Source organism: Aegilops tauschii, chromosome 5 (genome assembly GCF_002575655.3).
Source record: "Aegilops tauschii subsp. strangulata cultivar AL8/78 chromosome 5, Aet v6.0, whole genome shotgun sequence".
Taxonomy (NCBI): Eukaryota; Viridiplantae; Streptophyta; class Magnoliopsida; order Poales; family Poaceae; genus Aegilops; species Aegilops tauschii.
The window spans coordinates 193,674,126-193,691,616 of record NC_053039.3 but is presented as its reverse complement, the minus strand read 5'-3'; the positions used below and the strand labels follow the sequence as shown (position 1 = coordinate 193,691,616).

The following is a 17,491-nucleotide window of genomic DNA, read 5'->3' as shown; positions in this document are numbered from 1 at the left end:
TTGCGCTAGATATCGCTCTAGAGACAAATGTAGGCCGATATGGCAGCAAGAGTTCAATCCAGAACTCCTAGAGCACAAGATCTACTCCAAGATCTTAGATAAGAACAACAAGTTCTATTATAGATAGTGGGTACATAGTCTGGGTACAAAGTACAGGTGAGGGCCTCTATTTATAGGGCTTTGGGAAGCCTTCACATATAGAGATGGAGTTGCACTGCTAAGGTACTGCTACTGCTCCCTAAGGACTGAAAATTGCATCCCACATTTCATGTGAGCCAGCTTAAGAAACACAATGGGGGTGGAGTTGTTCCAACATCAAAACTACCTCTGATTGATGAGAAAAGAATCATCAAAACTGGACTTGAAGTTGTACTTGAAAGAAAATTAATTCCCAGAGTCCAAGGAGATATCAGTGTTCCAGTGGTGCAATGACTGGTCAAATGGATAAATTTGCCAGTAGAAGAAACTACCTGGGAGGATTCAGATTTCATTCTGAAAGTTTTCCCTGATTTTCAACCTTGAGGACAAGTTTGCTCTCAGTTGGGGGGGCAAGCATCTCTGACGAAATCGACACTTACCGCTTTGTACCAAGTTCTTATGGCATGGTTGGCGTCCGATCAGCATCATGTGGTCTCCATCTCTCCTTCGCTTCGCGTGGCGAGCTTCAACCTATGTCACAGATCGTCCATCCAACGGCCGCCGTCTACCTAGCTGACTATTTATTTTCCAGCAAAAGACCTTACTGTTCATTTGTTTTATCACCTTTTCTTCATTTACTTGGGTTGTAAGTCTATAAAAACCACCATTCTGGATCTGAGTAGGTAGCTTATCTTGTATTGGGTATAATCCTAGCCATCGTTGTTCCAGCTAGCCTATAAGAGTATCTGAAATCGCACTGAGTTCATCGATTTGATCCACCCAAATTCGCTACTTTTCCATTTCCTTCTGAAATGTTTGGTCAGTTCATAGCCTGAACTAACAGGGTCTAAAATGGACTTCTTACTAATAAACCACCTGTCATTTAGGAAGTGTAGTGCTACTATGAAGCATAGAGGCTCACAAACATATTGTAACTTGAAATTTATGTAACAACAGGTTAGCTGTTATTTTCTATCGTTCATTTTCACTTAAGGTGATACAGAAGAGGTGCATGGCAGGCAGCACTATTAATGACGTGTAATGTTGTGGGTTAATCAATGAACCACTTATTTGTGGTAATATTCATGGTGAAATCATTGAGCCACTTATCTGTTGTGATGATTTTATTTGTACTTACTACTACATCCCATAATGTAAGACGTTTTTTGCAAGCTATTTTGCAAGCTATCATAGCTTGCAAAAACGTCTTACATTATGGGCCGGAGGTAGTACTTGAGAATATCCCCATACAAATTAGATTGATAGGCTGCCAAACTGCATGTTCCATTCTTCATAAATCCCCAATTCGCTTGTGGAAACAGAAGGTCTGACCTCCTGCAGAGCAGCCTCAAAGTCCTGTCATCCAAATAAGCGTTCAGAATTAGAACATTACCATCTAGGGGAATGATTCATAAAACAGAAGCTTGTCAGAAATAAACATTTCATATTGATCACTTGGGGAAAAATAGTACTCCCTCCGTCCCATAATATAAGTTGTTATTACAACCGATATATGAGGGTATTGGTTGTAATAACAACTTAGATTATGGGTCCGAGGGAGTACGTTTTTAGTGATCAGAAGGCCATCACTGTCTGAACTCAAATACGATATGACTAGTACCTTGAGCATCACCGGACGCACTTCCTCCTTGTTGAGCTTTGTGATTTCCACACCCTGTTGGAGAGCTTCTCTCAGCGGCCCCATTGAGGCATCTTTCACAAGATTTTTCATATCAGATCCCGAGTAACCTGGAAATAACAGATAACATTGTTTAAATCTTACAACAGGAAAATTCAGTAAAATGGCATAATGATCTAGGTTTAGAAACATGATGAAAGCTGAATGATTCTGTGCACCTTCTGTTAACTTGCAGATGACACCTGTTTCTTTCTCTGAGAGCTTGAAAAGGCCATCCTTTTCCAATAGATTGCGAATTATCCAAGTACGTGCTTCTTCACAACCATGAAATAGTCAGTTTTCTACAGCTATTCCATAGAACAGAAATAGAGCATTACCTGATGAAGGAAGGGGGATGTATAGACGCTTTGTCAGTCGCCTGCGTGCTGCTTCATCTAATTCTTGAGGTCTGTTTGTTGCTCCTGCCATCATTTTTACTCCACAATATTAGTATATGCTACAACACATAGTGATTGATGTTCCAAGTTCAAATTGTTGATCCCAAACTAAAAAATACGTGGAGCAAAAAGCGGATCTGCAACGAAGACAGGTCTAACAAGTAATGGTCGTCATAAGTCCCAACCGATGGAGGAGCTTTAGCCTGTTTATTAGGGGTGTGTTGGTAAGCTCCGCTATTGTCGTTCATCACAGTATGATATTCAACATCACTCCACGGGCTATGTGGTAGAACTTCAAAACATAGCTCTAAGCAAATGTGCATACACAATTTGCATTCGCGGAGAGGAAAAATGCAGACTTTGTTGATGCTTCAATCCCATAAGGCAAATCCTAGAATGACACTTGTAATATCATATAAGAAAGTACACCTTTCCATGCATGACGTACCTATAAGTAAAATTTGCTCGTTTCCACTGTCAAAACCTTCCATCTCAATTAGAAACTGTGTTTTTAACCTCCTACTTGATTCATGTTCACCATCTGATTTGCGCTGCAATCATGCTTAAGGCTGTCAAGTGTCAAAACATGCAATGGATATGGGCACAACAAAAACAACACATAGAACAAAACCTGAGATAGTAGTGAATCAATCTCATCCACAAATATGACAGCGGGATGACGACAAGAGGCTACACCAAATAGTGCCCGGACTAGCTTTTCGCCCTCGCCAATCTTGCACCAGCAAAAGAATTAACAAATCAATATCAACATAGAAGACAAATTAACAATCAATATCAACATAACAACAGCACAACAACAACAACAACAACAACAACAACAAAGCCTTTAGTCCCAAACAAGTTGGGGTAGGCTAGAGCTGAAATCCATAAGATCTTGAAACCAACTCATGGTTCTTGCATGTGGATAGCTACCTTCCACGCCCCTCTGTCCATGGGTAGTTCTTTGGTGATATTCCCGTCCTTCAGATCTCTCTTCACGGACTCCTCCCATGTCAAGTTTGGTCTACCCCGACCTCTCTTGACATTATCAGCACACTTTAACCATCCGCTATGCACTAGAGCTTCTGAAGGCATGTGTTGTATATGCCCAAACCATCACAGACGATGTTGGACGTTGGACAAACTTCTCTTCAATTGGTGCTACCCCGCTCTATCATGTATATCATCATTCCGGACTCAATCCTTTCTTGTGTGGCCACACATCTATCTCAACATGCGCCTCTCCGCTATACCCAACTATTGAACATGTCGCCTTTTAGTCGGTCAACACTCAATGCCATACAACATTGCGGGTCCGATCGCCATCCTATAGAACCTTCTTTTTAGCTTTTGTGGCACTCTTTTGTCACAGAGAACGCCAGAAGCTTGGCACCACTTCATCCATTCGGCTTTCATTTGATGGCTCACATCTTCATCGATATCACCATCCTTTTGCAGCATTGACCCCAAATATCAAAGGGTGTCCTTCTGAGGTACCACTTGTCCATCAAGGCTAACCTCCTCCTCGTGCCTAGTAGCACTGAAACCGCACCTCATGTACTCGGTTTTAGCTCTACTAGGCCTAAAACCTTTCGATTCCAGAGTTTGTCTTCATAGATCTAACTTGCTATTAACCCCCGTCCGACTAGCACCACATCATCCGCAAAGAGCATACACCATGGGTATCTTCTTGTAATATCCCTTGTGACCTCATCCATCACCAAAGCAAAAAAGATAAGGGCTTGAAGCTGACCCTTGGTGCAGTACTATTTAATCGGAAGGTCATCAGTTTCGCCATCACTTGTTCAAACACTTGTCACAACATTAACGTACATGTCCTTGATGAGGTAACGTACTTTGTTGGGACTTTGTATTTCTCCAAGACCCACCACAAATTCCACGGTATCTTATCGTAGGCCTTCTCCAAGTCAATGAACACCATATGCAGATTCTTCTTTTGCTTCTTGTATATCTCCATAAGTTGTCATACCAAGAAAATGGCTTTCATGGTCGACATGAAACCAAACTGTTTTTTGGTCACGGTCGTCATTCTACTTAAGCGGTTCTCAATGACTCTCTCCCATAGCTTCATTGTATGGCTCATCAGCTTAATTCCATGGTATTAGTACACAACTTTGAACATCCCCTTTGTTCTTGAAGATTGGTACTAATATACTCCGCCTTGATTCTTCTAGCATCTTGTTTGCCTGAAATATGAGGTTGAAAAGCTTAGTTAGCCATGTTATCGTTGTCTCTGAGGCCTCTCCACGCCTCAATGGGATACGATTATGGCCCGTCGCCTTGCCTACTTCCATCCTTTTTAAAGCCTCTCTGACCTCAGACTCCTGGATTCTTGCACAAAACGCATGTTGGTATCTTCAAAGGAGTCGTCCAGCTAAATGGTAAAGCTCTCGTTCTCTCCATTGAATAGCTTGTCTAAGTACTCCTGCCATCTATGCTTGATCTTCTCGTCCTTCACCAGGAGCTGATCTGCTCCGTCCTTGATGCATTTAACTTGGTTGACATCCCTCGTCTTCCTCTCTTGGATCTTGGTCATCTTATAGATGTCCCTTTCGCCTTCCTTCGTGTCTAAGCGCCGGTAGAGGTCCTCGTACGCCCGAGCCCTTGCTTCACTCACAGCTCGCTTTGCAGCCTTCTTTGCCACCTTGTACTTCTCTATGTCGTCCGATCCAGGTGTAGGCGTCTGAAAGTCTTTCTTCTCCTTAATAGCCTTCTAGACATCATCGTTCCACCACCAGGTATCTTTAGCCTCGCTTCTACTTCCCCCGGTCACCCCCAAACTCCTCTGAAGCCACCTTACGAATGCAAGTCGCCATCTTCATCCACATATTGTTTGCATCACCTCCTCCTCCCAAAGGCCCTCCTTAATAACCCTCTCCTTGAAAGCCTGAGCTGCCTCCACCTTGAGCAACTTTGGCCCGCCTATCCCGCCGGGCACGAATTTGAAAGCAGAAGTCAGCCACCACAAGCTAATGTTGAGGGACAACACTCTCTCCAGGTATCACCTTAAAATCTAGGCAAGCACGCCTGTCTTCTCTTCTCGAGAGAACGAAATCAATCTGGCTAGAGTGTTGACCACTAGCAAAAGTCACTAGATGGCATTCTCTCTTTTTAAAGAGGGTGTTAGCTACAGTCATGCCATAAGCTAGAGCAAAGCTTAAGACATCTTCTCCTTCTTGATTCCTGATGCCATAGCCAAAGCCCTCATGCACCCCTTCAAAACCTGTGTTAGATGCACCCGTGTGGCCATTGAGGTCTCCTCCTATGAAGAGCTTCTCGCCAATAGGTACACTCGTAACCATGTCCTTCAGGCTGTCCCAGAACTCCCTCTTGTGCTCTCACTGTGGCCTACTTGCGGGGCATGTGCGTTGATAACATTGAGAACTAAATCCTCGGCTACCGGCTTGACCAAGATACTCCGGTTCCCTTGCCTCTTGACGTCTACCACTCCATACTCGAGGCTGTTGATCAAGATGCCTGCTCCATTTCTGTTTGTAATTGTCCCCGAGTACCACAGCTTGAAGCTGGTATCCTCCACCACCTTCGCCTTCTGTCCCCTCCATACGAGACTAGGACAATCAGCATGCTGATTTTGACTGTGAAGTAAGCATGTTCAAACTCCCCAAAATAGGCAGCCACATACAAGCATGTTTTGAACGCAAAAAATCTTCCACTTCTTCTATGACCATAGAATAAAGTGTTTTAGACATGATACAGATATCCGAGGATATACCTTTGACAGAAAAATAATACACTTTATGTTCTCATGACTAATACAGCTTAAAGCTACAATAGACACCAATATTCCATGTATTTCTTGGCTAGTCCAGCAGTTATACAGTGCCAAGTTTTATCAAGTTTTATTATTTACTGGGTTTAAGAATTAGAAAATTTACCAAGTTTTATCCTACAAGGTATTTATAAATGATTTATGTCAAGTCTAAATAATTCGTATACAAAATACTGATCACATTAAACTGCCCAAATAAGTCGCTTTCCATTCTGTAAGTGTTTTTATCATTTAACCTACAATGAAAGATGAAATATACAGGAAAAGCATTATCAGAATTAAGCTAATCTAGATCTATTAGGAATCAAATTAATATATAGAATTGGTAACAATATGCTCCATAGAGCTGGAAAGTGCCAAGGCCTCTCAAGAACCTGTGCAAAACTGTTTAGTTGAGCAATGCATTGCAGGAGTGGTACATGTACCACTCGCACGCATAATGCAGTCAGTTAATGCGGCATAAACATGGGAATGAACTAACAATACCAAAAGAATAATTTTTGGAACACATATGTTTGCCCATTTTCATTCTAAATAAATTTGATCTCAAGTTGTCAACTATCAATACTTTTGAGGAACACAGAAAACTGCATCCTGCCACAAGATTATTTGTGTAGGAAGTTAGGAGCAGGTTGTCAAAAGAATACAGGACAGATACGCTTAGAAACATGTTTACACACCCTACTGTATACTGCTTCAAGTTCTTTGTTATTAAGCTTGGAAGCATGGACAATGACAAACTTATTATCACATATCACAAACATCAATTAGCAGATAGAAAAATCAATTCAGTTGTAACACATCATTAGTATGTCAAAGATATTAGCATAGCATAACAGAAAACTAATGACTGCAAAATGAGAGAAATGTGTCAGTATTGAAAAATCAAAACAAGTGCCAGACATACCCATTTGCTCGTGAGTGAACTTGCAGATATGTAGAAAAATGTTGCCTTAGCCTCACCAGCAATTGCTTTTCCAATCATGGTTTTGCCTGTTCCCTGTGGAAATAAGTGTGCATGCATTAAGATTAAGAAAGAAGGGTAGGCACAACACAGCCAGATGAGATAAGTACCCACAGGAGGTCCAAATAGTAGTAGTCCTCTTCCAGGAGACCGACAACCACGAAAGATGTCTGGACGCAGTAGGGGCCAAATAACCATCTCTGTCACACACTTCTTTGCATGATCCAAACCAGCTATTGCAAGTTGGCATGAATTAGTTACACAAAATACATAAAAAAAATCTGAAGAACTAGAAAGATATGTACCTACCTATGTCATCCCAGCGAACATTAGGGTCTTTATCCATTATTTCGTTACTAACATGCTCAATAAGGCGAGGTTCCAAATTCCTCAACTTCTCAGGAAGCTCACCATCAGGGCCACAAAGCATTTCTAAGCTGATGGTGGTGATTTTTATTAGTAAGATATGATAGCAAGCACCACCAATATATTTAACATACACATATATTTTAAGGCTACTCATGCATGTGAAATCCAGATTGGATACCATATAAATTGATCCAAAATACAGTTAATGGCAAGAAACTGTAATAGTAATTTGCATGCTCATGATTTGAACGGCTTTTACTAATGTACATTTAGTTAAGTGATCAAATTTAAGTTCATGTATTAGTTTAACATTAGACAAACCAGTGATTACATTTATTGATACTTAAGTCAATTAACATTTGAGGTGAATGATAGCAATGCCCAATTCAAGGGGGTCTTTGCCAGGAAAGGGAGGGGTAACACTTTTTTCCCTAACATAGAAATGGTTGATATTTGAAGACAGAGACTATTTCCACAAAATGCTGCTTTTTACCATCGCTAAGCAAGAAACCAGACGCTAAAATGACAAACAAACTCGCTAGATATTCAGCACTCCATATTGGTTCAAATGCTACCAGACAATTAAGTTTGAATTACATACCATTTCTTTATTGAATCTTCCATGGAATCATCATTTTTTCCAGCAACTCCTCGTGAGTTGATTGCGTTGCAAGCAGATCCTCCATTGTTTCGGATAGGGGGGACAAAATTACCACGTGGTCCACGACGAGAATTCCAGCTTGGCCTCACACCATAATTCCGTGTACTAAGGTTGTTATCACATTGCGGAGATACAGAAGCACCTTGGTGACCATTATGCCCATGCTTTTGCACAGTGTCCATCGCCTACAAAGCAAAAGCCAAAAGGCACCCACTGAACAAGGTTACAGCAAGTACAAATATATTGAACTTTAACGTGGATATAAGCCTAATCAACCCTTGTAATTTAGGGATTTAATGGAATGAAAGTGTCTTCTGCTAAAAGGATAGTGATGCCATCTGACATTATTCTTGGTGTGGGCCATGCAGCAAGAGCATCGTGCATCACAACAAAGAAAATAAATGAATAAAACAAAGAAACTATCTCATATTCTATGCAATGTGCAAAAAACAACAAAGTCATGACATGAAAAATTGTGAAGACAGAAGTCACTCATTACATATGAGTTAAGTTTGAATGGTAAAAACCGGTAGCAACCTATTATAAACCATAGGTGATTATGGCATGTCCACTTTTCTTGGAGGAACATAAAAGAATTCCTGTAAAAGAGCTTTCTCTAAAATGCTTATCAAACAGGGAATGAAAATTTTGAACCAGTATTGGCAGCACGGCTAAGTGCATAATTTGACAAGTGCACATACCAACTTTATCCTAGCAGTCACAAACCCATTGGCAGGAGCATCAGCTTCATCTTGGCTTAATGGAGAATTCACATGTTCACATATAGGACTTCTGAACCCTGTATGCTTTCGTTTTGAAGTCTGCAATGGCCCACAATGTTTCTTATCCTCTTCAACCCCCAGATAAGCAGGATGTGTGTTATCATTTTGATTTGTTCTGATCTCATTCTCAACACAAGCAAACTCTTTAGACATGTTCCCCTCTGATTTGAACATATTCTTGTCTGACACACTATTTGCCTTCAAGAACTTGTTACCGTACAATGATGTTATTTTTGATTGTGCCATCAATTTTGAAGCCCCGATGCTAAGCTTCTCATTGTCTATGCCAGCTGGGCTTTCCTCAATATGTGGACCCCCTTGAATCGTGAACTTCTCGCAAGCTGAGTTCTTTTAAATTAAATACATGCCAAGGAGAGAAAAATGGCAACAAAAATTAGCAGGCAAACACCATTATTTGTGAATAATCAAGATGTGTGTGTGCGTGGGCATGCGTACGTGTGGGTGTGGGTGTGTCTTTTGACCTTAAGAAAAATTAGAAATGAAAAGGAAATTAAGCAAAAGGGGCACCGACCGGATGCGCCCCAGAGAAAAGTAGAAACGAGATAGAGAAGGGAAAGGAGTTTGAGTGATGAAGATGCGCTTTAAGAATAATATAAACTAGATCATACCTGTTGATCAGCAACATTTCCTTTGGATTTCTCATGAAAAGCCTGAAAATACTTTGAACACTTCATCTTTTCAATGCTAACGTCTCCTTGCTTTGGAAAAACACAACCAGCATTCTTTTTTGCGAGCTCAAACGCTGCACTGAGCTCAAAACACATCCAAAGTGAGGATTGATACCAAACTAAGATATGCTCAAGATAGCATGCTTCGGAAGTATAAACTTGAACATTCCCGCAGATAACATGACGTCAATAGTAAATTGGTTAGATGTGTGACTTATACGTTCACAATAAATCCAAGAAAATTCTTAATAATATAAAGTGATGATAAAATGTTATATCTTCATCAGCACAGAAGAAAAAAGATCTCTCAATTTCAGAACTCTCACTGATTATATTTCCTAATTCCTATCTTATATCCATTGAAATGATGTCGCAGAGACCATTACAGATATCTGAAGTTAAAACCCAGAAGAAATTGTACCACAACGGGATTCTGCCCCTTCATCCTTGGTGGCTTCATGAGTCTATGCCGGTGATTCCTCCTCGTATTCTTCCCTCTTTTCCTCACTATTACACTCTTCGTCCATGTGTTGTGGATGAGTCTACTGCCCAGCCAACCAATTCTAATGTCCCATATTCCTCATCTCAGCCTACCTATGGCTTGCGTCATCGCCCGCTTCTGCCAGTTGACCGCTATGGTTTTTCTAGCGCTGGGACGCTTTTCTTGAGTTGACTTCTTATCGTGATGTTGTTGTTCATCCCGAATGGCAGCTTGCAATGGCAGAGGAGATTGCTGCTGTTGAGCGCACTGGCACGTGGGATCTTGTTTCTCTTCCTCCCCATGTTTGTCCCATCACTTGTAAGTGGATCCACAAGGTTAAGACTCACTCTGATAGTTCTCTTGAGCTACAAAGCTCGTCCTGTGGCTCGTGGCTTCAGCAGGAGCATGGCCACGATTACGATGAGACTTCTGCTCATGTGGCCCATATGACCACTGTTCGCACACTTGTTGTGGCCTCTGAAGCACCGATATGTTCAAATGTGCCATATCGGCGTGCAGGACGTCATCGATACGGCGATACGCATGATACGGCAGCAATACGGGTATCCCTGGCTTATCACGATTTTCGATCTAAAACAAAAAAAATATTGCCGATACGGCCGCCGGCACGGCGCCGAAGCCTAGTACAGGCCCACTCCAACACTCCCAAAGTCGTAACCCTAAACAACTAGCACTCTCTGTCGCCATTTGTTGTGCAGCACATTGGATCAAGGATTCAGCGGCGAAAGCACGAGTTCATCGCCGCGCTGCCGCCACCGCCTCCGCTGCTTGGATTCTCTCGCCCCCATCTGGACTCGCCTCACTGTCCCGTGGACTCCTCTTGTCTCCGCAGCCGTCGCCAGCAAGGTTCCCCCCCCCCCCCCCCCAACCACCACCACCACCCTTTCTTCCCAATTCCTCAACTCCTCCAATTTGCATATTCTTAAAGCTCAGTAACTACAACATTTAGTGGACCTCAGCAATAGCAATTCAGCTTTTGTATAATAAAATAGTGATGGAGCTGCCAAAATCCTTGCGCCTATCATGAACTAAGCATGAAACGTCAAACTGAATGAATCAGACGCCAGGTAGGATTTGTACCGGTCCGAGACGGAGGCGCCAGCGCGGGAGGCAGCGGCGAGACGGGAAGAGGCTGCGGCGCGGATGGGCGCGACGAAGGCGGCTTCAGGACCCGTGTAGGCGGAGAGGGTCTGGGAATCGAGGAAGCCGAGGAGGCGGAGCACGAGAACCTGCGCCGCCGCCGCATCCCCGCGCTCGAGCGCGGCGTCGGCGCCGAAGAGGAGGGAGTGCATCCGCCGAAGCAGCTCATCCACCTCCTTCCGCCAGTTCGTCTGGCTGGCGGAGGAGGAGGAATCGGCAGCGTGGGGTTGCTCCTCCATTTCGGGTGTTTCAGAGTTTCGGCGATTTGGGAATTCTCGATTCTCCTCCCGCTCTTTCGCGGCTGCAGGGTTTTACGGCGTTTTTACCGCGTTTGGTTCGTGACAATTTTGGATCTCTCCCGACTGGATTAGTGGTGGTTTTCAAAAGAAAAAGGAAATGACGAGTAAGTTATGGGACGCGGATTTGATGAACGTGGTTTCACGTGTATCCTTATGAATAGTATTCCCTTCCTCTGTTATTAAATATTTGTCTTTTTAGAAATTTCAAATGGATTATCACGTATAAATGTATATAGACATATTATATATCCGTATGTGATAGTTTATTTGAAATCTCTAGAAAGACAAATATTTAGAAACGGAGGGAGTAAAATTGAAATAAATACTAAGAAATACAAGAATCTGATTTTTTAATATACATAGTCAACCGGTCCAGGATGTAAGTGGTGTTGGGTCCCACTAGTCCCACATATGTCATCCACCAAAAAAAACTTAATTGGCGTTCGTGGACACCCAAGAAGATTAACCGGCGCAAGTGGATAGCCCAGAAAGCCCATCAAGCCAGCGGCAGTCCACAATTCCCGTTCGCATCCTTCCCCAGTCAATCGCCATGCCCTAGGCTATGGCACAGCCGCCGCCATCTCCGCCACACCACCTCTCTGCTTCCAATCCTTCCTTCATTCCATAGCGCCGCCGTCGCCGCCGTGTTTCTCGAAGAGGCCACCATCCAAGGACATCGCCAGCGACTGAGCCGAGCCTTGCGAGGATGCCTCCTCTGCTCTCTCCCCTATCCTGCTGATGCCCTCTTCAGCTCCTGCTCCTCCGTCGCCGTCAAAGGGAATAGTCGGGGACCAAGTCGAGCCATGCGTGTCTGCTCCCTCCCTAATCCCGATGATGGCCTCTTCGGCCCCTGCTCCCCCGCCTCCTCCTCTTCTCCCCCAAGGTATGCAAAATCCCCCCCTAGCAGTTCATAGATCCTTCTTGTGAATTGTGGTCTTCCTGAGCCCTGAGGTTGGATAGTGTTGTTGTGAATGTTGTGTAGCTGCAGATCAGGTTGTGTAAACTACTGTAGTACTACTTGTGAATGTTGCTACTACTTGTGAGTTTAGGCCATGTTAAAGAGTTTGATATGCTATGAAATTAATTCATATGCAAGTTTTTTGAACATTTGAAGTGTGAGAATGTCTGAAGAAAGCAAATAGAATAATTCTACGTTTGCGTCCCATTTGTTCTGATTGCTAGTTAAATTTAGCATCATTCGACATTCAATGCAAATTTGATGGAAGTGGCCATGGGTGACGTCGATGACCAAATGGTGTTGACGATCAACAAGCAAGCTGAAAAGTGGGAAGCCATGGAGCATGAACAACATGTGTGGAATGCTATCGATGAGCAAGGGAAGTAAGTATCTGGCCCTCTTGTGTTTCCCTGTGACATTACTTGTATTCTTTTATTTTTTTACCCCTATGTTTGCGTTACAGATTAGATAGGCAGAATAAAAAATGAAGGCATAAGGCGACAGAGGAAAGGCTGGAAGAGAAGAGGAAAGAGAAGTGAGAAGAGAAGAGGAAGAAGCAAGAGAAGAAGAGGAAAAACCAGGAGGAGTTGCAGGGGAAGAGGAAACATGCTCGTTCGACGAAATGTTCTAAATTTGTTCAATGAGCTACAAGAGAGGAGCCACAGGTCATTCTTTTCGGATTTCTCTATTAAACCTCACTCTATAACACAAATATGCTTCTATACCTTCTTGAAATTTATAGCATGTTATGAATTTTTGGTGTTTTGTTATCTAGATACGAGATTCTCCACCTATGACACATAGTCAAAGAGCGGCCTGATCTGCATTGGTAAGTTCACCGGTGGCAAACATGTGGAGATCTTCCCGTGGGCTTCTAGCAAGAGTTGCAGCCTCAAAAAGGGGCAGGTCTCCCTCAATGAGGATTGATAGTTCCCCTTTGGAGAATAGACCGAGATCACCCTCTATCTTAGGATCCCCTTCTCCAATGACTACTCCATTTGGAGGTTCAAAAATTAACCATCCACATGGTGAGTTGGCTTTTTTTCTCTTTTGCAATTACACTTGTATGTAGTTACAAGTTTAACATGTTCTTGTGAGTTGACATTTTTTTTGCTTGCCAATTAACAGTCCGCAAGACATGAAGACTAACTTCTGCTGTTTGGAGAGATTTCGAACCAATTTATCGTCATAAGATACTTGTCAAAGCTCAGTGCAAGCACTGTCATGAAGTGTTTCAAGCTGGACGAGATGTTGGCACAAGTGGTGTAAGAAGGCACTTGGCTGCTTGCGAAAAAAGGTCAGATTTACACCTCTTCGTTGAGAAGATGAAGTCCTCGATTTAATCTCCTAATGCCTCTATGCTTAAGCAATGGAACTTTGATCAAGAAACATCTAGAGATTTTCTTGCCAGAATGATAGTAATGCATGAGTTGCCTTTCTCAATAGTTGAGTACAGTGGTTTTAGAGACTTCGTGAAAAGTTTAAATCCCTTGTTCAAAAATGTTTCTAGAAATACTATTAAAGAGGAGTGTATGAAACACTATAATTTGGAGAGGTCAGTGTTCTCTGAACATTTGAAGAAATACAGTGGTAGAGTTGCTTTAACAGCGGACATGTGGACATCTAATCAGACTTTGTCCTATCTATGCATCACTTGCCATTTGATCACCAGCAAATGGATTTTGCAAAAGAGGATCTTCAGATTTTTTATGGTGGAGACTGATGTCTACTACTCAACCTTCTTCTTGTAGACGTTGTTAGGCCTCCAAGTGCAGAGGTTTGTAGGACAGTAGCAAATTTCCCTCAAGTGGATGATCTAAGGTTTATCAATCCGTGGGAGGCGTAGGATGAAGATGGTCTCTCTCAAACAACCCCCCAACCAAATAACAAAGAGTCTCTTGTGTCCCCAACACACCCAATACAATGGTAAATTGTATAGGTGCACTAGTTCGGCGAAGAGATGGTGATACAAGTGCAATATGGATGGTAGATATAGGTTTTTGTAATATGAAAATATAAAAACAGCAAGGTAAATAATGATAAAAGTGAGCACGAACGGTGTTGCAATGCTAGGAAACAAGGCCTAAGGTTCATACTTTCACTAGTGCAAGTTCTCTCAACAATAATAACATAACTGGATCATATAACTATCCCTCAACATGCAACAAAGAGTCACTCCAAAGTCACTAATAGTAGAGAACAAACGAAGAGATTATTGTAGGGTACGAAACCACCTCAAAGTTATCCTTTTTGATCGATCTATTCAAGAGTCCGTAGTAAAATAACACGAAGTTATTCTTTCCGTTCGATCTATCCTAGAGTTCGTACTATAATAACACCTTAAGACACAAGTCAACCAAAACCCTAATGTCACCTAGATACTCCAATGTCACCTCAAGTATCCGTGGGTATGATTATACGATATGCATCACACAATCTCAGATTCATCTATTCAACCAACGCAAAGTACTTCAAAGAGTGCCCCAAAGTTTCTACCGGAGAGTCAAGACAAAAACGTGTGCCAACCCCTATGCATAAGTTCATAATGTCACGGAACCCGCAAGTTGATCACCAAAACATACATCAAGTAGATCAATAGAATATCCCATTGTCACCACGGGTATCCCACGCAAGACCTACATAAAGTGTTCTCAAATCCTTAAAGACTCAATCCGATAAGATAACTTCAAAAGGAAAACTCAATCCATTACAAGAGAGTAGAGGGGGAGAAACATCATAAGATCCAACTATAATAGCAAAGCTCGCGATACATCAAGATCGTGCCAAATCAAGAACACGAGAGAGAGAGAGAGAGAGAGAGAGAGAGAGAGAGATCAAACACATAGCTACTGGTACATACTGTGACGCCCCCGATTTGACCGTACACTAATCATGCACGCAAATGTGTACGATCACGATCAGGGACTCACGGGAAGATATCACAACACAACTCTAAAACATAAATAAGTCATACAAGCATTATAATACAAGCCAGGGGCCTCGAGGGCTCGAATACAAGTGCTCGATCATAGACGAGTCAGCGGAAGCAACAATATCTGAGTACAGACATAAGTTAAACAAGTTTTGCCTTAAGAAGGCTAGCACAAAAGTAGCAACGATCGAAGAGGCAAGGCCTCCTGCCTGGGACCTCCTAACTACTCCTGGTCGTCGTCAGCGGCCTGCACGTAGTAGTAGGCACCTCCAGTGCCGTGGGAGTCGTCGTCGACGGTGGCGTCTGGCTCCTGGACTCCAACATCTGGTTGCGACAACCAGATAGAAAGGAAAGGGGGAAAAGAGGGAGAGAAGCAACCGTGAGTACTCATCCAAAGTACTCGCAAGCAAGGAGCTACACTACATATGCATGGGTATATGTGTAAAGGGGCATATCAGTGGACTGAACTGCAGAATGCCAGAATTAAAAGGGGGATAGCTAGTCCTGTCGAAGACTACGCTTCTGGTCATCTCCATCTTGCAGCATAAAGAAGAGAGTAGATTGAAGTCCTCCAAGTAGCATCGCATAGCATAATCCTACCCGGCAATCCCCTCCTCGTCGCCCTGTTAGAGAGCGATCACCGGGATGTATCTGGCACTTGGAAGGGTGTATTTTATTCAGTATCCAGTTCTAGTTGTCATAAGGTCAAGGTACAACTCCGGGTCGTCCTTTTACCGAGGGACACGGCTATTCGAATAGATAAACTTCCCTGCAGGGGTGCACCACATAACCCAACACGCTCGATCCCAATTGGCCGGACACACTTTTTTGGGTCATGCCCGGCCTCGTAAGATCAACACGTCGCAGCCCCACCTAGGCTCAACAGAGAGGTCAGCACGCCGGTCTAAACCTATGCGCGCAGGGGTCTGGGCCCATCGCCCTATGCACACCTGCACGTTGCGAACGCGGCCGCGAGCAGACCTAGCAACCCACACGATCACGGCGGTTACGTCAAAGCGGTCCAACACGGCGCGCGCCACTCAGTCGCTGACGTCAAAAGAGCTTCGGCTGATACCACGACGTCGGGATACCCATAATTACTCCCACGTAGATGGTTAGTGCGTATAGACCAAATGGCCAGACTCAGATCAAATACCAAGATCTCGTTAAGCGTGTTAAGTATCCGCGAACGCCGACCAGGGCCAGGCCCACCTCTTACCTAGGCGGTCTCAACCTGCCCTGTCGCTCCGCCACAAAGATCCACTTGCGGGTACTCCTACGAGCCGACCCGACTTTAGTCATCACATGTGTCATGTATATAGTATATAAGTATATGCCCGTGATCACGGCCCGATAGTATAGCACAGCAGACGGACAAGAATGTAGGGCCACTGATGGAAATCTAGCATCCTAGACTAAGCAGATAGGATTGCAGGTAAAGGTAACAACAGTAGTTAGCAAGGATAGGCTATGCATCAGAATAGGATATCGAAAGTAGTAACATGCTACACTACTCTAATGCAAGTAGTAGAGAGTAGAGTAGGCGATATCTGGTGATCAAGGGGGGGGCTTGCCTGGTTGCTCTGGCAAGTACGAGGGGTCGTCGACTCCGTAGTCGAACTGGGCAGCAGCAGTGTCGGTCTCGTAGTCTACCGGAGAGAAGAGGGGGAAGAAACAGCAAATACAAGGCAAACATAAGCATGACGATGCGTGACATGACAATGAGCGGTGCTAGGGGTGCCCTAACGCGACAGTAGGTGGTACCGGTGAAGGGGGGGGCATTCGGAAGGTATGCCCGATGTTCCGCGTTTTCGGACAGACGGATCGGAGGGGGAAAGTTGCTAGTTCGATAGGTTAGGGAGGTGCGGTGGATGAACGGACTGCGTAGTCGGATTCGTCTCGTCGTTCTGAGCAACTTTCATATAGAAAACATTTTCATCCGAGTTACGGTTTAAAAGATATGAATTTTCAAAGTTTATTTGAATTTCTGGAATTATTTATATTAAAAAAATGAATTATGACGTCAGCATGAGGCAATGCTGACGTCAGCAGGTCAACAGGTCGGCTGACCAGTCAAACCAGACAGGTGGGTCCAGTGGGACCCACATGTCAGCCTCTGTTAGTCTAACATTTAGTTAAACTAAACTAACAGTATAATTAGAGGGGTGGG

The 17,491-nt window shown here is 43.4% G+C and overlaps 1 protein-coding gene across 2 annotated transcripts; it reads right to left on the bottom strand.

Annotated features, from left to right (window-relative positions):
* Window positions 1–1,045: 1,045 nt before the first annotated feature.
* On the bottom strand, window positions 1,046–11,487 carry LOC109738175 (ATPase family AAA domain-containing protein FIGL1). Of its 2 annotated transcripts, none has more exons than XM_020297272.4 (13): window positions 11,073–11,487; window positions 9,431–9,569; window positions 8,721–9,149; window positions 7,960–8,204; window positions 7,299–7,426; window positions 7,104–7,222; window positions 6,933–7,025; window positions 2,846–2,947; window positions 2,663–2,765; window positions 2,155–2,238; window positions 1,996–2,091; window positions 1,760–1,887; window positions 1,046–1,494 (listed from the first exon to the last, which is right to left on the bottom strand). In XM_020297272.4, the coding sequence occupies exons 1-13, from the start codon at window positions 11,369–11,371 to the stop codon at window positions 1,393–1,395; spliced, it is 2,067 nt and encodes a 688-aa protein (XP_020152861.1). In that variant the 5' UTR covers window positions 11,372–11,487; the 3' UTR covers window positions 1,046–1,392. The 2 variants fall into 2 exon arrangements, with proteins under 2 accessions (XP_020152861.1, XP_020152862.2); XM_020297273.4 differs by having other exon boundaries at window positions 9,431–9,564; window positions 11,073–11,239.
* Between the last annotated feature and the right edge of the window lie 6,004 nt (window positions 11,488–17,491).